Source organism: Bos javanicus, chromosome 13, assembly GCF_032452875.1.
Source record: "Bos javanicus breed banteng chromosome 13, ARS-OSU_banteng_1.0, whole genome shotgun sequence".
Lineage (NCBI taxonomy): Eukaryota > Metazoa > Chordata > Mammalia > Artiodactyla > Bovidae > Bos > Bos javanicus.
The window spans coordinates 9,950,999-9,976,569 of record NC_083880.1 but is presented as its reverse complement, the minus strand read 5'-3'; the positions used below and the strand labels follow the sequence as shown (position 1 = coordinate 9,976,569).

The 25,571-nt window shown below is 45.4% G+C and overlaps 1 protein-coding gene across 5 annotated transcripts in view; it reads left to right on the top strand.

The window, feature by feature from the left end:
* KIF16B (kinesin family member 16B) overlaps positions 1–25,571 on the top strand; it is a 308,034-nt gene that overhangs the window by 224,695 nt on the left and 57,768 nt on the right. For 4 of the 5 annotated variants that reach the window (XM_061435655.1, XM_061435659.1, XM_061435654.1 and 1 more), the window contains 2 exons: positions 2,199–2,321; positions 24,636–24,725. In XM_061435655.1, the coding sequence (XP_061291639.1) occupies positions 2,199–2,321; positions 24,636–24,725 (213 nt within the window). The remainder of the gene's footprint in view (positions 1–2,198; positions 2,322–24,635; positions 24,726–25,571) is intronic. The other variant, XM_061435656.1, reaches the window with a different exon arrangement.

Genomic DNA, 25,571 nt, shown 5'->3' with positions numbered 1-25,571 from the left:
GCTCTTGTGTACTGTCTCGGAGAACCATTTCCTGGGGTACACGTGCGCATGCTGGGGTGGGAAGGGCTGTCCTAGATGGAGGTGAGTTGCCCGATAAGATCCATTTTCTCCCAGGTCGCTGGTCTGTACAGTATTCATATACCTGTTAAATATGAAGCCAGTGGTTTTTTTCTTTAAAGGATTTATGAGCCTATGCTTCAAGCCACTTTTTTTTTTTCATCAGGAATTTCCACTATGGTGTTTGACACCAAGGATAGCTAAAGAGAGGTATACCATTGCAATAAAATGAATGGTTTTTATCTTGGGTAACCAGCTGTGCAGTGAAAAACTAAGACGATCTAGAAGGCTCTGGTAACTTCATATCATGCCAGGATGTTTGCAGTGTCAGCTGGATGAAAGGAGCCATCTGAGGCAAATCCCACACCTCCGTGTCTCCCAGAGACCTGCCTTTCACACCCGTAGCAAAGCTGGGCCTTTCATGCACTGCCTGGCCGAGGCGCCCAGGGCCCAGGACCCCTTCCTGCCAGAGGGAGAGGGAGCTTATTGCCCCTGTTGTCTTTTTGGTCAAGTAAGTAAATTTAATAATCGTGGGGTCTCCCATCTATTCTGTGTGTGCTGAAGTGTTTATTAGCTCAGTTTATCTCAGGTGGACAGATTTACTTTAAAATGTCTTGAAAGCTACAGAGTGAGGCCAGTCAGAGAAAGACCAATACGGTATGATATCACTTATATGTGGAATCTAAAAAATAATACAAGTGAATCTGTATATAGAAGAGAAACAGACTCACAGACACAGAAAACAAACGTCATTACCTAAAGGGAAAAGATAGGAGGATAAATTGGGAATTTGGGATTATCAGATTCCCACCATTGTATATAAAATAGACAGTAAGAACTTACTCCATACTTGGAGAACTAAATTCAATAACTTGTAATAACCTATAATAAGAATCTGAAAAATATTTGTAACTGGATCACTTTGTATACCTGAAACTAAGACAGTATTGTAAATCAACTCTAATTAAAGAAATAAAATACAAGAGTGGATGTGTGTGTGTGTGTAACTGAATCACTTTGCTGGGTACGTGAAACTTACACAGCTTTGTAAATCAACTATACTCCAATAAAAAGTTAAAAATATGTAGATTAGTACATAAAGGTCATGCTAGCAGTGCAGTGGTGATATACGTGGGCTTTCTCAGTTTGCCTGAGTTTGAGTCCTGGCTCTTAGCACTTCCCATTTTTCTAAACTCTTACACGTTACCCACGCTTTCCGCATCGGGCCTCTTATCTGATAAATTGGGTGAATAATGGTTCTTGCCTCATGGGGAGTGTCATGAGGATTAAATGAAATGACACAGTTGAACTATTCAACACAGTTCTAGGTAATAGTAAATATTCAATAGATGCTAACTGTAATTATGATTTTAATGATTTTATTACTGCTGTTTCAAAAACGTGTCTTTTAGTGTTTTGTAAAGCCCTCCATTGGTGGTAACAATAAGGATTGTTCAACGATCTCCTCCCATTCACACTTAAGAGAATTCCTTTTAATTTTTTTTTTCTTTTTGCCTCTTCCTCAAACCCCTCCTTGACACCATCCAGACCATAGACATTTGTCGGGAGCTCAGTTGATTATTAATCAGATGGAGCCTAAAAAAAAAACCAAACACTTGGGATTGTTTTAATTGTGGTTTTAAAGAGCTTTCTGTACTATATTGTCTTATAAAAATGCCTAGAAGTTAAAACTAAAGCGAATGTGAATAAAATCTCCAGCTTTGGAGCTTTATGTACAGCAAGCAGTCTTGTAGTCTGTGAAGAAAAAAGATGTTCTTCAGTGATTAAGACTTTCTGAAAAGATTCTGGCTTATATATATTTTTTTTAAGTCAGGATATGTGATCTGTTCTTTTTTTCCTGCTCATTCTTGTAAATTGAAAGGAACATCAAAGCCAGACAACATTTGGGAGTGCTTTTGTGCTACCTTTGTGGACTGGTATCTCTTAAGCAGTGGTCTTTTGTCATGAGAGAGACTTAGCATTTCTCTTTCAAAGGAAACCGTCATTTTTCTAAATAAACTCTGCTGGTTGGATGTTCTTTTCTTTGCTTGAAACTGTCTCCTCCGCCCGCCTGGGCGGGGTATTTGCAGTGCAGTGATCTTGGTCTCTCTTTGTTCTTCCATCCAATGTACCTTTGATAGCGGATGGTTTCCCGCTCTTTGGGAGCAAATCCAGATGACCTGAAGGACCCCATCAAAATCAGTATCCCCCGCTATGTTCTCTGCGGCCAAGGGAAGGACGAGCACTTCGAGTTTGAGGTCAAGGTAAGTGTCCCTTCATCGCTCTTTTGGAGGCTGGAGGCGCGAGGCTCTGCAGTGCTTTTTTTTTTTTTGGTAAAAGGAGATAACGCACATGCACTTTCGTACAGTACTGGTCGTGTCCTTCTTTAAACCAGTATGTGAAAGTCTGGCCTGGAGCAGGTGGAGGGAAGTTAGCCCATAGAAGGTGGTGGTGGATGGGGCATCAGGCCGACACGGACATTGCTGTCACCTCGCAGGCCCACAGGTGAGGTCACCAGCCACCCTGGACTGCCAGGGTTTTCCTGCTCTGGGCATAGACAGTTCTACGTCTTGGGAAACCACCTAGTGCTCAGGCAAACCAGGACAGTAGGGCCATCCTACCACAGACTTAGGCTCCATGTTTTTTAATCTACTAGAGCAAGAATAATCATATTTATGTCACAGGGATGTTAGGTGCGTATAAAAGGCTGACTCCAGTTTTTGGTATATGATAAAGAATAATACATTATGGCTGTTGCTGTCATCCCTACTGCTGTTTTCACTGTTGTTTCTGTTACTAGTGAGTAGGAAGCTTTCCTAGTCTGTTATTTGACTTATAGGACTTTTCAGGAAGAGACGTGCCTGTCTCCTTAACTCATCCTTCCCCACATAGTGACTTCATCTCATTTCTAGTGGAGTCCCATCGACTCATACGCTTCATTACCTACTGCTGGCCGCCATCCTCTCCTCAGGGAATTTCTGGGTAATCTCACTTCCCTTTGGAGGATGAGCGAGGGTGTTGCTGTCGGGGCATCCACTAGGATCACCAGTATCTGTCTGCAGGAGGGCCTTCCTGGAGGTGGTTTTGGTCGCCAGAGTCTGGATGTTGAGTTCTCTAAACTTGGATTCTACTGCGGCTGACTGAGTGGCCCGAAGTCTTCACCTTCCTTGAGCTTCGGTTTCCTCACTGGTAAAATGAGGAAATCGGACCTGACCAGGGGTTTCCAGGTTTCTCTTTAGTGTACCCTTTGAACAGAGAATCTCGTATGAGGAGGACACTGTAGAAGCAGATGAGCATGGATCAGCTGTGGGGGGATCTTGAAGCCAGCCCACCTTCCCCCAGCACTTCCCCCACCTCCCAGATGTCCCTCAGGGGAGCCCTCAGGCTCTGGGGGATCCCTCCCTTTAGGCCTGTGTGTTCTTTCTGTCTTCCTGGAGAAACAATGCAAATAATTTATCTAATTAATCAAAGTTTTTAGATTTTTATTTCTACCTACTGATTATCCCCCCTCCCCCACCACGTTTTTAACAGAACTTGTGCATTAATTTATATATTTGAGGTGTCTGTTGAGAAGGCATGATTGTTGTGTGGCAGTGGTGGTGGTTGAATTTGGCCAGATTCTGCAGTTTCTTATTAAAATGGTCCATCATGTCCTTAACCCAGTGCTTCTACTGCCCCTGACCTAATGCCTGATTCCTGTCCCGCTTCTTTTCTCAGCCATTTGAAATTGTGTGTCTGTAAGGAGAAGGCAATGGCAGCCCACTCCAGTACTCTTGACTGGAGAGTCCCATGGATGGAGGAGCCTGGTGTGCTGCAGTCCATGGGGTCGCGAAGAGTCAGACACAACTGAGCGACTTCACTTTCATGCATTGGAGAAGGAAATGGCAATCCACTCCAGTGTTCTTGCCTGGAGAATCCCAGAGACGGGGGAGCCTGGTGGGCTGCTGTCTATGGGGTCGCACAGAGTCGGACACGACTGAAGCGATTTAGCAGCAGCAGCAGCAAAGATCCATTTGGGGCTTCCCTGGCAGCTCTGCAGTAAAGAATCTGCCTGCAATACAGGAAATGTGAGTTCATTCCCTGAGTTGGGAAAATCTAGAGGAGGAAATGGCAACCCGCTCCAGTGTTCTTGCCTGGGAAATCCTATGGACAGAGGAGCCTAGTGGGCTGCAGTTCATGGGGTCACAAACCAGTTGGACACAACTTAGTGACTAAAGAACAACAAAAAGTTCCATTCGTACCTATGTGTTATATGTTGGATTGGCCAAAAAGTTTGCTGTGAGTTTCTTTGTGTAAGGCCTATTTGTATATATTATTTCTATATTTTTAAATTAGAGGGTAAAGAGTGACTTTCACCAACTCAGAATTCTTCAAAACTCACAGCACTGGAGGACGTGTAATGATTATGGTTGGTACAGAGATTTCTTTTATTTTAGTGGATAAATGTGCTGCTGCTGCTGCTGCTGCTAAGTCCCTTCAGTCGTGTCCGACTCTCTGCGACCCCATAGACAGCAGCCCACCAGGCTCCCCCATCCATGGGATTTTCTAGGCAAGAGTACTAGAGTGGGGTGCCATTGCCTTCTCCAAATGTGCTAATAAGGTATAATTATTAGATTGATTTCATGAATAGAACTTAAGACATGAGTAAAGAAAATACTTAATTCTTTTTAACTGAGTTGATTTAAATGAAAATTTAAGCAGATTACAGGCTGGCCATATGCAGATCTGGCCAAAATTGTGGATGCAATTGTAAAGGCAAATTAGAGAAACCAAAGACATGAAGTATCTGGAGCCTTTCAGCATCCCCGCTGCGCTCTCTGAGCTGATCAAAGCCCTGTCTGAAGGCATGTCATTGCTCTGCCTCCTTCTGTTCCCATCCCGGGTGCTGTCATTACTAGCACCAGGACTGGACTGTTAGCATTTGCCTGGAGAATTCCCAGTTCTTTACAGAGGAAGGGCTGCCTCGTGCATTCTCAGGGTGGCGGCCTGAGGGCCTCATGTTCCTGTAGGGTGCACCCTGTCCACAGCAGTATCAGGGTCCAGTCCTAGACACAAACATGAGAATATGCTGTCCCTCCCTTGGCAGGACAGACAAAAGTATCTGGGTTCCAGTAGAAGTGGAGCTGCTGGAGAAGTGCTGGGGGGTGGGTATTCCCCCTCCAGGTAACTTCACTGTGCCTCATCTGTGAAATGGGGCTGAGGGAGCCTGTGGGCTGGCTTGGTTTGAGGACTGTAAGAGCTTTTGTATGTGAAAGGCTTGGAATAGGGCCGGCCACATTCTAAGTACTGGATAAGGTGTTGAGAATGAGTGAGATTTTACTCTTGGAAATCCCTTAATGACTTTCATGTTTATGACTCTTCGGGTTTTGTTGTTGTTGTTATTTTTCTCCCTCTGAGTTTGAAAATGAACTATGCTAACCGTTTCCTGGGCATCCCTGGTAGCACTAGTGGTAAAGAACCTGCCCTGCACGATGCAAGACACACAAGAGATGCAGGTTCTGTCCCTGGGTTGGGAAGATCCCCTGGCGGAGGAGATGGCAACCCACTCCAGTATTCTTGCCTGGAGAGTCAATGCTAAAGGAAATTGATCTTGAATATTCATTGGAGAGACTGATGCTGAGGCCAAAGCTCCAATACTTTGACCACCTGATGCAAAGAGCTGACTCATTGGAAAAGATCTTGATGCTGGGAAAGATTGAGGGCAGGAGGAAAAAGGTATGACACAGGATGACATGGTTGAATGGCATCACCTGTTCAATGGACATGAGTTTGAGCAAGCTCCGGGAGTTGGTGAAGGACAGGGAAGCCTGGCGTGCTGCAGTCCACGGGGTCGCAAAGAGTGACTGAACAACAGCAACCACCATTTCCTGCCATCACTTTATTTCATGCATAGGCAATGTTTTCTAGAACAGGTCATCACACTTAGGGTAATATTTTGGTTGCTACTAAATTCTCTTGGTGAACCAATAGTTTTGAAAAGGTAAAAAATAACTGTTTTTTGAAAAAATACGTTTAGTCTTAGATTTCCTTATATATGGTATGTAATATTAATGTACATTTTATATCAGGCTCATTTAAGGGGCCGAGCTGACTCAGGCACAGGCCCTGGGTGTACGTCCCCCGTGGTTGAAGTCACAGGTCCCAAGAGCCCAGGAGGACACCAGTATGCAGAGTGAAACTGTGGAGAGCTTGTCTCTCAGCTTCTCACTCATCCTTCCCGTTCCTCCACCTCCTGCCTTCCCGCCCACTCTGCTGTAGATAGAATTGATTAGTTATTTACATTCCATCTTCCTGTCCATTTTCATTTTAACCTCCAGTCCGATCACTCCAGCTCTCCAACGTGGTCTGTTCATTGCCAAACAAAGCAGTCATGATCCTTGTTAAAGGAATGTTTGAGGTTGGCTGCAGGACCGGGAACCTGTGGGCAGAGAGGGGGCCAAAATGCTCATCTTCTGGTCCACAAGGCATCCTAAGGAACTTTCCATCACTGAACTTTAAAATGAGGGGAAAAAAAAAAGTTTTTAATTCAAAAGGACATTTATATCTTCTTTATTTGGGGGGTTAAAAACAACTTTTATAAACTGTGAGAATGGATACGTATAAGGTTTTGGGGTTTTGGTCAAATTTGTAATTTTTTAAATCAACTTCATTTAGGCATTATTTACACCCAGTGAAACACCCCATTTTAAATATAGTTTGATGAACTTTGACATATGTGTACACCCAAATCAAGCACCCCAATCAAGGTTTAGAACTTCTCATTCACTCTAGAAATTTTCTGATACTCCAGGCAAACACTGATCTGCTGTCTGTAATTATAGATTCCTCGGGTCTGTTGTGGTGTGTGGAGGGGATGTGTGGACCAGAGGCATTCACTCTTGTGTCTGGCTGCTTCCTCTCGCAGCCTTTTAGAGATGCATCCATACAGTTAAGTGTAACAATAATTTGTTTCTTGTTATTGCTTAACAGCATCCCACTGTGGGGGTGCATCACAATTGGTGGGTCAGTGTCTGTTTTGCTGTTCTCATCTGACAGTAGAGGAAGCTGTCATCTCCATGTCACACCATCCTCCTCCCCTTATTTCATTGACCCTGAAGGACACATGCCTGGAAAGCCCTGGGTGAAGATGTCTTTGGGTGAAGTCATACCTGCCGGTGTCTCCCAGTAGCACGTCCTTCCGGAGCTATGTATGCATGTATGTTGAGAGGTGTACATCCCGCCAGCTGCTCTCAGCCGCAGACAGGCTGCGGCTGTGCAGCCTGGCTCCTCTTGGCGAAGAGCACACAGTGTGCTGCATTCCACTGACTGGCGGGCTGATCAGCCGAACGTAGTAGGTTGGTGCAAATGTAATTGCAGTTTCGGACCGTGAACTTTTAATTTATTTCAACGAGGCTCAAACACATCTTCACTAATCAAAATAGGAATGATGAGGCAACACATTTTGGCCAATGAGAAATAAGTTTATTCCTGTAGCATAAAAATCCATGCCTCAGGATTTGATGAACTCTTGGAAAGCATTTTCTGCCTCCTGCTGGTTGTGGAAGTGCTTTCCCTGCAAAGAGTTGTTGAGATGCTTAAAGAAGTGGTAGTCGGTTGGTGAGCGGTCAGGTGCTTGTGGTGGATGAGGCCAAACTTTGTAGCCCAATTCGTTCAACTTCTGAAGCATTGCTTATGTGATGTGCGGTCAGGGTGTTGTGGTAGAGAAGAACTGGGCCCTTTCTGTTGACCAGTACTGGCTCCAGCTGTTGCGGTTTGTGCGTCTCATGGATTTGCCGAGCATACCTCTTCGATGTAATGGTTTTGCTGGGATTCAGAAAGCTGTAGTAGATCAGACCAGCAGCAGACCACCAGATAGTGACCATGACCTTTTTTGGGTGCAAGTTTGGGTTTGGGAACTGCTTTGGAGCTGCTTCTTGGTCTAACCACTGAGCTGGTTGTCACCGGTTGTCATATAAAATTCACTTTTATTGATTTTTGGTCAGCTGACGAGGCCTCCACTTACTGAGATTTTTCACTTTTGCACTTTGCTTCAAATGCCGAATGACCATAGAACAGTCGATGTTGATTTCTTCAGCACCTTCTCCTGTAGTGGTAAGAGGATCAGCTTTGATGATGGCTCTCAGTTGCTTGTGTCAACCTCTGATGGCTGGGCACTGCCCTCCTCATCTTCAAGGCTCTCGTGTCCTTTGTAAAACTTCTTTAACCACTACCACACTGTATGTTCTTTAGCACTTCCTGGGCCAAAAGCGTTGTGGATGTTGCGAGTTGTCTTCAGGGCTTTACGAACTATTTTGAACTCAAATAAGAAAATTGCTCAAATTCTTTTTATCTAACATCATTTCTGTAGTCTAAAATAAATATAAAATACACGGCAAGTAATAAGTCATTAGCAAAAAACGTGAAGTGAGAAATGCACATTAAAATGATGTATATATAACATTACCACATATATTTAAGAATGTATTCCAATATCAAAGAGCAGAGTTCAGCAGTGCAAAACTGTAGTTAGATTTGCACCAACCTAATACCTGTACTGGTGATGTGACTGGTGATAGAAGCAAGGTCCGATGCTGTAAAGAGCAATATTGCATAGGAACCTGGAATGTCAGGTCCATGAATCAAGGCAAATTGGAAGTGGTCAAACAAGAGATGGCAAGAGTGAATGTCGACATTCTAGGAATCAGCGAACTGAAATGGGTGACTTTAACTCAGATGACCATTATATCTACTACTGTGGGCAGGAATCCCTCTGAAGAAATGGAGTGGCCATCATGGTCAACAAAAGAGTCCAAAATGCAGTACTTGGATGCAATCTCAAAAACAACAGAATGATCTCTGTTCGTTTCCAAGGCAAACCATTCACTATCACAGTAATCCAAGTCTATGCCCCAACCAGTAACGCTGAAGAAGCTGAAGTTGAACGGTTCTATGAAGACCTCCAAGACCTTTTAGAACTAACACCCAAAAAAGATGTCCTTTTCATGCTAGGGGACTGGAATGCAAAAGTAGGAAGTCAAGAAACACCTGGAGTAACAGGCAAATTTGGCCTTGGAATACGCAATGAAGCAGGGCAAAGACTAATAGAGTTTTGCCAAGAAAATGCACTGATCATAACAAACACCCTCTTCCAACAACACAAGAGAAAACTCTACACATGGACATCACCAGATGGTCAACACCGAAATCAGATTGATTATATTCTTTGCGGCCAAAGATGGAGAAGCTCTATACAGTCAGCAAAAACAAGACCAGGAGCTGACTGTGGCTCAGACCATGAACTCCTTATTGCCAAATTCAGACTGAAATTGAAGAAAGTAGGGAAAACCACTAGACCATTCAGGTATGACCTAAATCAAATCACTTATGATTTACAGTGGAAGTGAGAAATAGATTTAAGGGCCTAGATCTGATAGAGTGTCTGATGAACTATGGAATGAGGTTCGTGACATTGTACAGGAGACAGGGATCAAGACCATCCCCATGGAAAAGAAATGCAAAAAAGCAAAATGGCTGTCTGGGGAGGCCTTACAAATAGCTGTGAAAAGAAGAGAAGCGAAAAACAAAGGAGAAAAAGAAAGATATAAACATCTGAATGCAGAGTTCCAATAATAGCAAGAAGAGATAAGAAAGCCTTCTTCAGCGATCAATGCAAAGAAATAGAGGAAAGCAACAGAATGGGAAAGACTAGAGGTCTCGTCAAGAAAATCAGAGATACCAAAGGAACATTTCATGCAAAGATGGGCTCGATAAAGGACAGAAATGGTATGGACCTAACAAAAGCAGAAGATATTAAGAGATGGCAAGAATACACAGAAAAGCTGTACAAAAAGATCTTCACGACCAAGATAATCATGATGGTGTGATCACTGACCTAGAGCCAGACATCCTGGAATGTGAAGTCAAGTGGGCCTTAGAAAGCATCACTATGAACAAAGCTAGTGGAGGTGATAGAATTCCAGTTGAGCTATTTCAAATCCTGAAAGATGATGCTGTGAAAGTGCTGCACTCAATATGTCAGCAAATTTGCAAAACTCAGCAGTGGCCACAGGACTGGAAAAGGTCCGTTTTCATTCCAATCCCAAAGAAAGGCAATGCCAAAGAATGCTCAAACTACTGCACAGTTGCACTCATCTCACACGCTAGTAGAGTAATGCTCAAAATTCTCCAAGCCAGGCTTCAGCAATATGTGAACCGTGAACTTCCTGATGTTCAAGCTGGTTTTAGAAAAGGCAGAGGAACCAGAGATCAAATTGCCAACATCCACTGGATCATGGAAAAGCAAGAGAGTTCCAGAAAAACATCTATTTCTGCTTTATTGACTATGCCAAAGCCTTTGACTGTGTGGAGCACAATAAACTGTGGAAAATTCTGAAAGAGATGGGAATACCAGACTACCTGATCTGCCTCTTGAGAAATTTGTATGCAGGTCAGGAAGCAACAATTCGAACTGGACACGGAACAACAGACTGGTTCCAAATAGGAAAAGGAGTTCGTCGAGGCTGTATATTGTCACCCTGTTTATTTAACTTGTATGCAGAGTACATCATGAGAAACGCTGGACTGGAAGAAACACAAGCTGGAATCAAGATTGCTGGGAGAAATATCAATAACCTCAGATACGCAGATGACACCACCCTTATGGCAGAAAGTGAAGAGGAACTCAAAAGCCTCTTGATGAAAGTGAAAGTGGAGAGTGAAAAAGTTGGCTTAAAGCTCAACATTCAGAAAACGAAGATCATGGCATCCGGTCCCATCACTTCATGGGAAATAGATGGGGAAACAGTGGAAACAGTGTCAGACTTTATTTTTCTGGACTCCAAAATCACTGCAGGTGGTGACTGCAGCCATGAAATTAAAAGACGCTTACTCCTTGAAAGGAAAGTTATGACCAACCTAGATAGCATATTCAAAAGCAGAGACATTACTTTGCCAACAAAGGTCCGTCTAGTCAAGGCTGTGGTTTTTCCTGTGGTCATGTATGGATGTGAGAGTTGGACTATGAAGAAGGCTGAGCGCCGAAGAATTGATGCTTTTGAACTGTGGTGTTGGAGAAGACACTTGAAAGTCCCTTGGACTGCAAGGCGATCCAACCAGTCCATTCTAAAGGAGATCAGCCCTGGGATTTCTTTGGAAGGAATAATGCTAAAGCTGAAACTCCAGTACTTTGGCCACCTGATGCGAAGAGTTGACTTATTGGAAAAGTCTGTGATGCTGGGAGGGATTGGGGGCAAGAGGAGAAGGGGACGACAGAGGATGAAATGGCTGGATGGCATCACTGACTCAATGGATGGGAATTTGAGTGAACTCCGGGAGCTGGTGATGGAGTGGGAGGCCTGGTGTGCTGCGATTCATGGGGTCGCAAAGAGTCGGACATGACTGAGCGACTGATCTGATCTGAATACCTATATAGTCCATGATGGCACGAAGCTGCTGCCGTCACAAGTTCTTCCACTACTTGGACCACAGCAGGTCAACTTAAAACTCCTGCGTCCTCTGCCTTTCCGTGATTGACACGTGAAATCAGTTAACCTGTATTATACTTAGCATCCTCGGTTAGCTAGGACCAGACTGGGTAGAATTTAATTTTTCAGTTGCATTTCAGCATGACACAGAATCCGTGCTTATGGCTAGCAGAGGTGGTCATACTCTTATGTTACAGAAACAAGCCAAGGTTTCCAGCGTAGTTTTAAATTCCCTGCCTTACATGTTAACATGATAATATAAAGAAATGACCTAACACTTGTTTAAAAAAAAAGAACAAACACCCTGTTTCCTGTGGGTTTTTATTCCTGTGAAACTGGAAATAACCTTTACGAGAGACTGTGTTCCTGTTTCCCTTGGAGAGTGAATCGTCGACTGCAAGGCCCCACACCCCACTCAACCCTTTACCTGCTCTACTGCTGGCCACAGCAGGTGTCACAGCCACACTCCTACTTTCTTTTCTCGTTCATTTTGGTATTTAGCACTGGTCTTCCCCCCGCAGGTGTCCGCTTCACGGACCCTCACCAGCCTGTGCAGCCCTGAGGCTCCTTCCCTTCCCCAGGGCTAGGCTGGGAATGGGCCGCCCTGCAGATGACTGTCACATGGCCCACACGAGCTGGCCCAAAGTGGACGTGATCACAGCTCAGCACTTTCTATCTCTGCCATTCTTACCGTTCCATCATGTTTATTTCTTCCATCTTCGGCCTGTCTTATAGGTGATGGGCCTGTATTTAGCACGTCTTATGAGTTCTGCCATTTCTCACATGCTCCTTGCTTACTCAGCTGTTGTGACACATTCTGTGCTATTTGCCTGCATCTCAAAGCCTCGCTCTCATCTCCTGGCTGTGCTCAGCCCCTGTCGGGCTCCGTCCATCCCCTGGAACTGAATGTGCCAGGTGGTCTGTGGGCCCCCACTGTGCTCCCTGTTTCTACACTCACAGGGCCTCTTGGAGTTACCTTCCTGTCTGATCCCTGCAGGTGACTGAGTCTGCAGCCTTGCTTCAAGTTTGGACACTAACACGTATCAGGCACCTGTTTTGTCATAGACACTTTGAAGACACTTCCCCAGCTGTGGAAAATGTACCAGAAAGGGGGTGCTATTTACATTTGATGAGCTAGGAACCTCTTAAGTGACTTGCCCGAGGCCACACAGCTACTACGGAGAGTGCTATGTCACTTCAGTCATGTCCGGCCCTTTGTGACCCCATGGACTGTAGCCCGCCAGGCTTCTCTGTCCATGGGATTTTCCAGGCAAGTATACCGGAGTGGGTTGTCATTGCCTTCTCCAGGGGATCTTCCCTGCCCAGGGATCAAACCTGAGTCACTTATGTCTCCTGCTTTGGCAGGTGGGTTCTTTACCACTAGCGCCAGCTGAGAAGCCCATAACTAAGTAGATCGAGGAACCGAATGCCTGTGGGATCAAAGCCAGCTGTTCAGGTTCCTGTGCTTACGTGTCTTCACGGACCTCCTCAGTGTCATTGCTTCCTGCGCATTTTGGAAGCTCAGGCCACATCTTGGTGCTGCCCTCACATGGGGACCATTTCCACAGCCTTGTTTGTTTTCAAGTGTCGACATTATTTCTGTGTGCACTTTAACTTGTATCATGAAGTCTAGGCCGGGTCATGTGCACTCTGTGAACTGGGGCTGTTAAAGTTTTGCCAGACTTGGAGAATTTGATAGTGGATGGACCTGCCAGGAGAAATGCCCAGAAAATGTGCAGTTTGGGAGCTGAAGAAATCACATTTAGAGTCAGGGAAATGTCTCTTTATTTGGCAGAACAGAAATAAGAGCCATTCCGGTCTGTTAGATAAACTATGCACACATACATCTTCTAGAAACATCCCCAACTTGGTAGAATATAAATGTTGAGAAGGATTTGTGCGTTGGCATCTGAATCTCTGCTTATTAGTAACTGATAAATGATCTCCCCACATGTGTATTCACAGAGGTGAGATGGATGGGCGGTCACACGAGCTGCGGTTCATCTAGATTCAAACAGTTAGTGTGTGGACTATTTTCAAACATAAATATTAAGGGGAAGAAATAAAATTAGGACTTAAAAGAATCATATATTATCCTAAACTTTTTTTTAAGCATGCCTCCCATCTCTTTGAGAATGCTGTCTTTGACTAAAAAAAAAGAATAAACATCTTTCCCGTCCCCTATTTTAATACAGAACAACTCATCTTTCATGTTGTTTTTACTTGGGCAGTTGTTTATCTTCACCAAGGCAATACTGAATGCGTGAGAAATGATGAAGAGATGAGATTGATTCATAAGCCCAGAGGAAAAGCAGTTAGCACCTTGTGATGCTACCTTGAATTTCCATTTCAACTTTGTTTTTGCGCTATAAGAATCTATTAATATTTCTTCATTTCAGAATTTGGGGAGTTATACATCTCTTCCTAGAATTTGTTTTAAAAGAAATCACAAAATGGTTTGAACTCCCTTTTTGCAGTTGCTGTCCACAGGTGCCCTGGCCTTTCAGTATGTGTAATAAAAGGGTTTTTTTTTCGGTAAGGTGATCCTGGGCACAGCAGTACTATGTACTGAGCACCCAACACTCTGCTAGTTGCTTCACTTCATTTAGTTCAGCTATAGGTTAGGATATTTTGGGCTCCAAAATCACTGCAGATGGTGATTGCAGCCATGAAATTAAAAGATGCTTACTCCTTGGAAGGAAAGTTATGACCAACCTAGACAGCATATTCAAAAGCAGAGACATTACTTTGCCAACAAAGGTCCATCTAGTTAAGGCTATGGTTTTTCCTGTGGTCATGTATGGATGTGAGAGTTGGACTGTGAAGAAGGCTGAGTGCCGAAGAAATGATGCTTTTGAACTGTGGTGTTGGAGAAGACTCTTGAGAGGCCCTTGGACTGCAAGGAGATCCAACCAGTCCATCCTAAAGGAGATCAGTCCTGGGTGTTCATTGGAAGGACTGATGCTGAAGCTGAAACTCCAATACTTTCGCCACCTGATACAAAGAGTTGACTCATTGGAAAAGACCCTGATGCTGGGAGGGATTGGGGGCAGGAGGAGAAGGGGACAACAGAGGATGAGTTGGCTGGATGGCATCACTGACTCGATGGACATGAGTTTGGGTAAACTCCGGGAGTGGGTGATGAACAGGGAGGCCTTGCGTGCTGCGATTCATGGGGTCGCAAAGAGTCGGGTACAACTGGAGCGACTGAACTGAACTGAATTGAGTCCATTTTACAGATGGAAAAACTAAGGCTGGAGGAGTTGCATAATTTCACCAGAGTCACACAGCTAATTAGTGACTGAGCTACAGTCAGGATCCAAGTCTTAGTCCAGAGCCTTTCATTTTCCATTCTCCAGTGATGACTGCTGAATAATTTGCATTTGGTGCTTTGCCTCTGAATATCTGAGTAATTTGAAGGAAAATTGCTTTGGCTGTCATTCTCACAATTTACCACAATTTTAAGGTAGAACAGTCCTGCCTATTCCTCACCTGTTTCAGAGGTGTTAGGGAAGGGAGAAGTACTCCTTAGTAATGATCTTGGATTTGAAAAGCATCCATCTCATCAGAATATTCCAATCTTTCGACATTCCTTCAAATTTACTTTCAAATTACCGTATGCTGTTGCTGCTGCTGCTAAGTCGCTTCAGTCGTGTCCGACTCTCTGCGACCCCATAGACGGCAGCACACCAGGCTTCCCTGTCCCTGGGATTCTCCAGGCAAGAATACTGGAGTGGGTTGCTATTTCCTTCTCCATATAAAGTTAAGTATATTGAGATAAGTCGTATTATCCTTATTTTAAAGGTGCATTCCTTCTGGTTATTGCAGAAGGCTGGGGTTTGGGCCAGCTCCAAAGCCTTGTTTGGTTTTGCATCACACCCTGCCATGCAGATGCTCTGCAACCAGCAGTGGGCTGCCAGGCTCCCGTCTGCCTGGCGCACTGGGTTCAGACCGGGTCCAGGAGCCAGAGGCTGCAGGCACCTTCTTTATTTGCTGGCGGTGCATCTACACAGGGGTGTCTGCAGCGCTTCCCGCACAACAAAGCAGGCTGACATCGTATCCGCATGGCTTTCTGGGATCTTTGTTCTCTAAGCCCCATAGCCTCCCTTGCACGTTATCAGCAGCCAGGGGTATATCTAGGGTTGGACCTTAGACCTCCCTCTCCCCACACACTGCCCTGCCTCTAAGACCATCTCCTCCTGCCAGGGCCCATCATGTTCCCACAGGTGCAGAGGAGATGGGATTTCTATAGTTAGTGGGGCGCTCTAGTTCAAGTTCACAGAGACACTGCAGTGGAGGGGATGCGAGCTCAGCTCAGGAGCTCACGATGTGGTCAGAGGACATGGTTCAGGTGGCACCCATCCCTCCGCCTCCAGTACCCTGGACAGTCGCCGACACAGTGTCTTTTCCTTCGTGTCCGCTGGGCTGAGGGCTCAGCACGCCTTTGGGTCCCTAGAAAGAAAAGTACGTCAGCTTTGCCGCAGTTTCCCCAGCGAGCCAGAGGAGGAAGAACGTTGTACATCTCAGAGCAAATAACAGAAAATACCCCTTTAGACAGTTAGGTTCTCTGCAAAGTACCAGTGTCCCCACTTTCCTAGATGGCCTCTGGGAGCGCCAGCTGCTGCCCGCCCCCCTGCTAAGGGTGGGGGTGTCAGCTCCAACCCCCTTCCTTGGCCTGTATTCCCACGCCTGCCTGCATAGCTGGGGACATGATGTTCAGAAACAAAAGTCTCCTCAGTTAATACAACCCACCCTTTAAAGGCAGTTCAGAGACCACCTCTTGTTTCTTGATGTGTTTTGTTTTAGTTCTTTCTCACCTACCTGTGTTCATTCTTACTCCCAAATCGTTTATCACTAAACCAAGCCTCCTCTCTCCGAAGGAATCTGGTGAATGACATTTTTTTTTTTATGATTCTTTACTTTCTTATCTCATCCAGGACCTGTTGTCCAAAAGCTTTAGACATGTATACGTAAATCAGAGAAGGCCTGAGCTGCAGATCATTCTACTGCCCACAGTTCAAGATAGAAAAAGGGAATGGGGAAATCACAGCAAAGTGTGTAACGAAGAGACTTTGGGCTCCACTGTCTTTATTACTCCTCCACTTATTATTTAAGAAGTATTTATTTGGTACCTGTGACACTTTTTTTTTAAGAGCATACTAGAAGTATCAAGACATTGAGGAACAGAAGAGCTGAATAATCAGTTCACATCCTCTAAGGTCAGTGAAGTGGGAGAAAGAAGAGTACAGAGCAGGGGGGATCGTGAAGGGCACCCGGGAAGACTTAGGTTTTCTGTTCCCACGTGGGAGTGAGATGGGGAGCAGGGCGCTGGGACAAGCCCAGATGAGCTCAGATGATGCTTTGCTAACAGGAAGTAGTACTGCGTGAGGTCGGCACTGGGGGGTACCTGCTTTCAGGTGGAAGCCTAGGAGGCTGATGAAGGGAAACTGGAGGTGGGGGAAAGATGGTAGCAACAGCATCTTTCTTAGATGGGCAAAGCAACTGCTCAGAAGCTGGGCTTGGGTGACCCTAGTCATCTCAGAAAAATATCATTGTCTGTGAAAATTGAAAATGTAGAACATTTAGAAATTTTCTTCACAGAAAGTGTAATTTAGAAGGCTTTAGTAGAAGTGACTGCAGAGTTAAGACATGAAAGTCGCTCAGTTGTGTCCGACTCTTTGGGACCCTGTGGACTATACTCCATGGAATTCTCCAGGACAGAATACTGAAATGGGTAGCCTTTCCCTTCTCCATGGGATCTTCCCAACCGAGGGGTTGAACCCAGGTCTCCCACATTGCAGGCGAATTATCTACCGGCTGGGCCACAAGGGAAGCCCGAGAGTACTGGAGTGCAGAGTTTAGTGTCAGTGTTTCCTGCCTTTCTGTGGAGGGGCTGTGGGACTGTCTGCAGCAGTGCTGGGCAGCACACAGGAGGGAAGGGGATCTCTGATGGGGCTCCACCAGAAGGTCTAGGGAGCCAGAGAGTTCAGGGCAGGAAGAGTGACCTGGAGTTCGGCCTGGGCTCTCGGTGAGTGATCAGAGGAGGAGAAGGGCTGGGAGACCGTGGGAGGCTGGGGCATCACAGCAGAGGCAGATACCAGATGCAGCACACGTGGGTTGAGCATCCCCGTTGGAAATCCCAGCACACTGGGCCTTGTGTTCTTGGAAAGCCTAGGCCGTCCTAGAGGCGGACCAGGGTGAGGAGGCCCACGTGGCCGACTGTGATTAACGGGATCTGGCTTCTCCTCCCACTTCCTGGGCAGTTCTGTTTGGTGTTTGAGGAGAATTTAATTAATGTATTAATGCTTGCTGTTACACAGATTCAAATATTTGTAATATGTTCGTGTTTCGTCAAGCATGTTCATAGTTACGTTACTGCATAAGACTCTATTTTTCAGAAATCTAATAAAACTTGTTTTAGTATATAGTAGGGTGGTATTAGACCATTTCCTGTGAACTGTTACTGAATACAGGGAGTTTCATTTGTATATACTTGATGCAGCTCCTCCAAACGTTATTTAAAGACAAATATTCCTGAGGAGACCTCTGTGAGTAACTGCTTATTTACTTGGGGCCAGTTAGAGTATTTTTCTTTGGATGAAAAACTGTTGATTCTCCTCTTACACAGATAGATATACACAAGCAAATAAATACTGGTGACAGGTCCTGAAACTGACAATCCCTAAACCAGCAAAATATGTATATAACATAAATTTGTGGAAAGCACTCAATTGAGAATTGTTCATAAGTGAGCACAGTTCATCTTGTGGACACATTTATGGTGTTTAAGTTGCGCTTGATCATTTTATGGCCCAGAAAAGATGGATTTGTATCTGCAGACCTGTTCAATGAGAGAGAAGTGATGAGTTGGCTCCTCAAAGACATGCAGCATCTATACCCAGTGTTCTCGGCGTGGAAGAGAATAGTTGCGTGTTTTGACCTGATATGTTTGCTATGCTGCTCGTCTGTCCCTCCTCTCTGCGTCAGCGCCTCACCCCAGGCCCAGTTTTAATTTGGGGCAAAATAGGGCTTTAATGGCTGTTTCTCCCTTCTGTTGGGTTTCCCTGAACTCCACAGGCAGTTGTTTACCCAGCTCTAGGCGTGAAGGCGTCCCCATCACAGGAAAGGGATTTGGCCTTTTTCCTACTGGGAGGTGGCCACCGTTTCCATGGTGCTCACAGTGGTCTTCACTCACTGCCACTGTCCACATCTTGTTTACATGTTGATAGATAAGGGGGAGATTTAAGTGTTTTATGTACAAAGCAGGAAGCTTGAACCTTTGTAATCCCTGTGTTAACTTGGATTCAGGTGAAAACCTCAAGGGTAAAGAGTTCAGAAATCTCTGTATGCCTCAGTATAAACTTGGGTTACAAATACATAGGGAATGCACCCTAGGCTCAGTACAGAGAAAACAAACAGAAAAGATACTATTGTGTGACTAATAAAAATAGTCTTTGATTCAGAGAAACCTCAGAGAACCCACCAGAAGAGAGTTAATGGAGCCAAGATAGTGGAGCCTTACCTTCTTCGCCAAGCAGAATAACCGTTAAGGACATCACTCGGAAAACCAGCAGCATCCGAGCTGGCGCCAACACATACTAGTAGCTCAATGATTTACTCTCCAGTGAGAGCCCCTCTGCCGCCGTCCCAGCTACCACCAAAGGCCCGTTCTCTTAGAGGGCTTACGTCTTGTAGGACAGAGAGACAGGTGTCGATGTAATTACTGTTGGTTATGTAAATTGATTAGGCAAAGATTAATGCTGCAATTAATGTCCTGTGACACGTGATCTGATCAGGGTGTGAGCGAGTGTCTTCCTCAGTCTCCCCCCAAGCTCCACAGCCCGCCATGGCAGCGCCCGCCTCCCGTTGTGAGCCCTGGGGGCTGATACCAAGAAGCAGAAGGATGTGCATTAGGTGCTTTGGGTTGGGGGGCTCTCCCGGGGATTTTATGTTCTCTTGCTGTCTTGTCATCTTGTACCAAACACCCTGATTCTGCTGCCCGGGGAATCACTCATCCGTGCCTGTCCTCCTGAGGATCTGGTACATGCAAGTTGTTAGAGAAACTTCTGTCCCTTAGAAAGGCCCTGTTCTGGGGCCACTGTGGAAAGGAGGAATGAAACCCAAATTAGGAGGTAGATTTGAAGTAGCTGTTTCATTAGTTAGAGATTTCAAAATACAGTCTGACTTAATGAGCTGTGAAGTCAACGAGGAGGAAGAGGCTGCAGGCCAGAGTCACGCAAGCTGGTGTCCAGTTATCCACATCCACATCCCGATCCCGATTGTGCTTAAGGCCGTCTCTTAAGCACACAGGCCCTGCTGACTCATTGCTGCTGAGCCTGAGGACGTTTGAGATCAGCCCATCCTGAGGCTCTGCCCTCCAGCTCTTCCTCAGGGTGCTCACGCTGCATCAGGTATGTTTCTCAGGTGCAGTGAAGAGCAGCTAGAAATCCCAGCTCTCCTGGGGCTTACTCCAGCAGGGAAGAGAGCCAGAAGCGAGACGTCCAAGTAAATGTATACAGGCACATCTCGTTTTATTGCCCTTCCTAGATACTGAGGGTTTTTTGTTTTGTTCTGTTACATGGAAGGTTTGTGGCAACTTTTAAGTCATCTGATGAAGGTTAGCATTTTTCAGCAGTAAATTATTTATAATTAAGGTATGTACTTTGTTGTCTTGGACGTAATATATTGTGCATTTAATAGACTGCAGTGTAATATAAATGTAACTTTTATATGTATTGAGAAACTAAAAACTTGTGTGACTCCCCTTTTTTTAAACTGGAATATAATTGCTTTACAATATTGTGTTAGTTTCTCCTGTACAATGAAGTGAATCAGCTATGTGCATATATATTTATCCCCATCCTCTTGGACCTGCCTCCTGCCCACCCCCATTCCCACCCCTCTAGGTCACCACAGAGCACCAAGCTGAGCTCCTTGTGCTGTGTAGACAGCAGCTTCCCACTGACTATGTATTTTACACATGGTAGTATATACATGTGAGGCTACTCTCTCAATTTGTCCCACCTTCCCCTCCACACCCCCATGTCCACAGGTCTGCTCTCTAATTCCTGCCCTGCAAATAGGTTCATCTGTACCATTTTTCTACATTCCATATATATGCATTAAAGTATGCTATTTGGTTTTCTCTTTCTGACTTTCTTCACTCTGTATAACAGACTCTAGGTCCATCCATGTCTCTATAAATGACCCAACTTCGTTCCTTATTATGGCTGAGTAATATTCCATTGTGCAGTTGTACCACATCTTCTTTATACATTCATCTGTTCATGGGTATTTAGGTTGCCTCCATGTCCTGGCTGTTGTAAACAGTGTTGCAGTGAACATTGGTGGATTTTTGAATTAAGGTTTTCTCAGGGTATATGCCCAGGTGTGGGACCGCTGGATCATACAGGAGTTCTATTTTTAGTCTTTAAAGGTAACTCCATACTGTTCTCCATAGTGGCTGCAGTAATTTACCTTCCCACAAATAGTGCAAGAGGGTTTCCTTTTCCTCATACCCTCTCCAGTATTCATTGTTTGTAGATTTTTGATGATGGCCATTCTGACCAGTGTGAGGTGATAACCTCATAGTGGTTTTGATTTGCATTTCTCTAAAAATTAGTGGTGTTGAGCATCTTTTCATGTGTTTGTTGGCCATCCATGTCTTGTTTGAAGGCATGTCTGTTTAGTCATGTGACTGACTTTAATGCAATATAGACTTTACTGTGGAACCCAACCCACAGTATCTTGAAGGTATGACTGTACCATGTTAGGTAGGAAGACGTGCTTAGTACAAAAATATGAGGAGTAAGTATTGTGGAGATGGGGAATAAGGGGTGGTGGGGTGCGGTGGTATAGCCAGAGGAGGCATCACTGAGAAAGTGAGCTTTTAAGCAAAGACTTGAAGGATATGCTGGAGCTAGTCATATGGAAAGAACATTCCAGAAAAAGGAAAAATCACACATGTACTTCCTGAGGCCACATTTACCGTGTAGCATGTTTGATGGATTCCAGAAAAGCAAGGAAGGTAAAGTGAGTGAGGGAGAGTGCAGTCACAAGGCCAGGGAGGAGAGAGATTGTAAAGGTCCTTGAGGTCAGCAGAAGAACTTGAACTTGTGCCCTGAACGAGATGGTACTCCTTGAGAGGATGTCCTATTTGAGCAAAGAAATGGCTCCATCGAGCAGTATTTAACAAGATAGCTTTGGCTGCTGTGTTGAGAAAGGCATGAAGGGCAGGGGGCAGTGGAGGTGATGAAGGCTCAAGGAGAAAGATGGAGTAAACTGTTTAGAAAACTCTCATCCGAGAGAGTGGGAGAGTGGATGGAGTTGGGAAATGTGTGTGACTAACTGGTGGGAGACATCCTGGTTGACTTCAGGATGGTGACTGTGACTGAAATAGGACCAGGCGGCCGTTTGGTGGCGTGTGTTCCCACAGCCCCATCCTGCTAGGCAGCTGCAGGCCAGGAGTAAACACAGTCGGATTTAATCAAGGCTGTGGTTTAGCTTAGTTGAGGGAATTTCAAGAGCAGGACTAAGAGATTTGGGTTTGAATGTAAGGGGATGGTTTTAACGATTGCCCGTGGTTTTCCCGTTGGGTGAGGAAGGAACCAGGACAGAAGTCAAAGAACAGGAGGTCAGGGCATTGGAGGGACCATCTATCATTGATTTAGTTACCAAGATTCATGGCAGGAGTTCTGTAGCCTGGGAGCAGATGGCTGTGAGCAAAACCCAAGATGTTCAAGGAGCTGGGGACGCAAGTGAGGTGAATTGCCTGTGAGAAGGATGGGTTAACGGTAAGATCTGAAGGCATGGTCTTCACGTGGGGGCGTTCAGAGAGGGCAGAGGAGTAGGGGTGTAAAAGTTGGATGGAAGCACAAGAGCATCCACCGACCTCCTGGGACGATGGGATGCGGAGTGTGGGAAGAACACAGTCCCTACTTGAGAGGGCTGCAGGGGGAGGGGTCCCCTGGTGACCAGTTAGAGGGAAGGTGAAGGGGATGTTCCTGAAAGAGGCTGGGGATGGGGGGACTTTGCAGATGATTGACTGTGAGTTGAAGAGGAACAGAGGAAGCACTCAGAGATCCAGGGAGCATTAGCATCTGAGGGAGGAGGGGCACCCAGGCTTCCTCCGCAACTTTCTGTAGATTCCAGAGTTCCAGGACAGAAGGGTCTCCCTGTGAGCATCCTGCGTCTTATGGCTCCCAGGTCACAGGTGTGGTTCCATTAATTCCTGGGCTTTCTTGGCAAGCAGGCAGTATCACGCCCACCTGGTCTGTGTGCAGCCAGGGTGGCGAATGGCTTTGCTCCTGCTCTAAGGAAGCCCTCCCCCAGCTTGCTGATTGTGCCCAGTGGGGCCTGTTGAGAAGAAAGAGCCAGGGAGAAGGCCCCCAGCTGAGCTCCCAGGGGCAGTATTTCCCAACTTTAGGTGACATTGGTACCATTTTTGCTAAATGCTTTTTTGTTAACATACTTATCTTTTTTCTTTCCCTTATTTAAATATCTTTTAAAAGGAAACAGGAAGAAAGCTGCCACAATTGAAGCTTTGTTGTAAATGATGAATCTAGAGCCAGATGATGAACGTTCTGAAACGTACATCCTTGTACAACCCCAGATCATCTCATTCGGCACTTGGGGGAAATGAGCGAACTCAAGGCTCGCCCCTCCTCCCGAGGGCTCTGCATGGGTGTCCTCCCCCTGCCGATCCCAGTGGTTTGCTGATCCCTGACGTCCCTGCTCACCCCCTGGAGTTTACATGTGGGCGAATCGGGCTGAATCGCCAGCCTGAGGAGAGTGTTCCTCTCAGGCATGGGGTGAGGTTTCTGGTTCAGGAATGTGGCCCCTGCAGAGGCCATCATGGCAAAGAGTGTGCAGTTAACACACCTGCGGGCAGAGGCTATCGGAGGGGCACGGGTCTAAAACGTGGGTCTTTTTCCAGGAGCAGCCGGAGGCTTCTAGGGGACTTACGGGTGGAGGTAGAATGATCAGATTCAAGTGTTAGAAAGCTCCCCTGTCAGTGGTACAGGGAAGGGATTGGAGGGGCAGCTGGGTGGGGACACTGTGGGAGGCTTGGCCAAGGCCACATGGGACCTGGTGGTGCAGAGTGAGCCGGCGGTGGTGGCAAAGGGTGAGAAGGTAGAACCCCGAGGAAGGCGCGGGAACCGGGGCTTGTCTGACTGTGGTGTGTGGGGCAGCTGGACCAGCATCCGTCTGGCGTGGCTCGGTGGCTGGTAGTGACAGGCACTGAGATGAAGCAGAGTTCAGACCAGGGAGAATGGGTGGGCTTGTTTCAGACAAGCTGACCTTGAAGTTGGTGTGCGACATCTAAAGAAGAGTTGTCTCCCAGCTGGGGACATGGGTCTGGAGCAGTGGTGTGAATGAGATGGGAACTGATGACTCAAGTGTGACCACAGAGGTTGGTGGTGTCTCCCAGCTTCTTCAGGTCCCTGTGACCTTGGTGTATGATTAATGGATGCCAGAGTGTCCACGGGACACATCATCCAGCAGGAACAGTAAGTTCCACTGCTGGTTAGAGGCTGGACTGAGAAGTCTTCCTCCAAAACAAAGCAGATTATAGTGTGGGTTTTGATGCTAATGATCACTGAGACGCAGACAGTTTTTTCTTTTTTCATTTTTCTCTTTGTCCTCCACTTTCTCCTCCTTTGCCCCACATCCCTTCCTTCTTTTCATCCCTCTCCTTTTCTTTGCTGCTGCTTCTCTCTTGTGCATGGTGGTGGCATCTGGAACCGACACCACATTTTATGTAAGAGTGTAAACGTTCTGTGTGGGCACAGCACTGTAAGAGAGAGGTTCCGTTGTGAGGTTTCCTCTCTGCGCCCCACGTGGAGAGTTGAGGGAACTTCTGATAAGCCCTGAAGAGGAGACTCACTTTACAGGGGCACATGCTGCTCATAACAAGATTTGGGAAGCAGAGACACATGCGTCAGCAGAGCACAGTTACTATTTATAAGGCTGATTTGTGTCGCTAGATTAATGTTTTCACTTCTGGAGAAATTTACATGCTAATCACTTTTTGATAATTTGTAAATTATTTTAAAGAAACTGAGTCGCCTTTTCCTCTAATTAACGCTGGTTTGTTTCGCTTTTCCCCGTGAATAGATCACTGTCCTGGATGAGACGTGGACCGTGTTCAGGCGTTACAGTCGTTTCCGGGAAATGCATAAAACACTGAAGCTGAAGCATGCAGAGGTGAGTTATGACATAGTTATTTTCAATTAAGAACATCTGTTTTCAAAAGTAAATGCCATTGGCTGCCCTGTCAGTGCCCCCTCCTTCCTCTTTGGGTATTAGCTTATGCGTGTCACCAAGTTTTCCTCCAGTCACTCATCTCTCAAAGACAGCTTTTTAATTTTTGTTCTCTGTTCCGTTTGTACTTTACACAATTCAGACATCTTTCTGAACACAAAATTTTGAGTGATAGTAAGGAACAGTAAGTCATTTCTATCCTTTTCATTAATTTTATGATGTATTTTAAATAAATATTTTGATCAATTTATAACTTCTCAACCATAAGTGAGACCTATTAAAATGAAATAGTAATACATTTTTCAGTATGAATTTGCCCCTGTTTCCTGTAAAAAAAAAAGACTGCATTAATGCTTAGACTCCACATAATGAAGAGTAAAGTCATAAAAGTTAGTTTGCCATCACACATGCAGGGGAGATGGATAGTAAATACGGAATTATCTAGAAGCAAGGAGGCATTTCATGCATCTGATAAGATACCCAGAGTGTGTGGACACATTAGTAGTCATTTTTTTAAAATTTGGACAAAGACTGGTTTTACTTTTCAGCAAAGGAAGGTGTTCCTAAAATTAATGTGTTTCTTCCAAGCGATACACATTATTCTTAACTTTTTGTTTATTTTTGCTCCAATTGAAGTAAGCCTGGTGTAGGCATTTGCTCTTCAGGAAGTTTGGATTCAACTGACTATAAACCAGTCATTAGTCATTGTCTTTCAGCCTGCGTTCCCTACGTATTCTTGCCTGGGGAACCCCAGGAACAGGATGAAAAGGCAAAATGATAGGATACTGA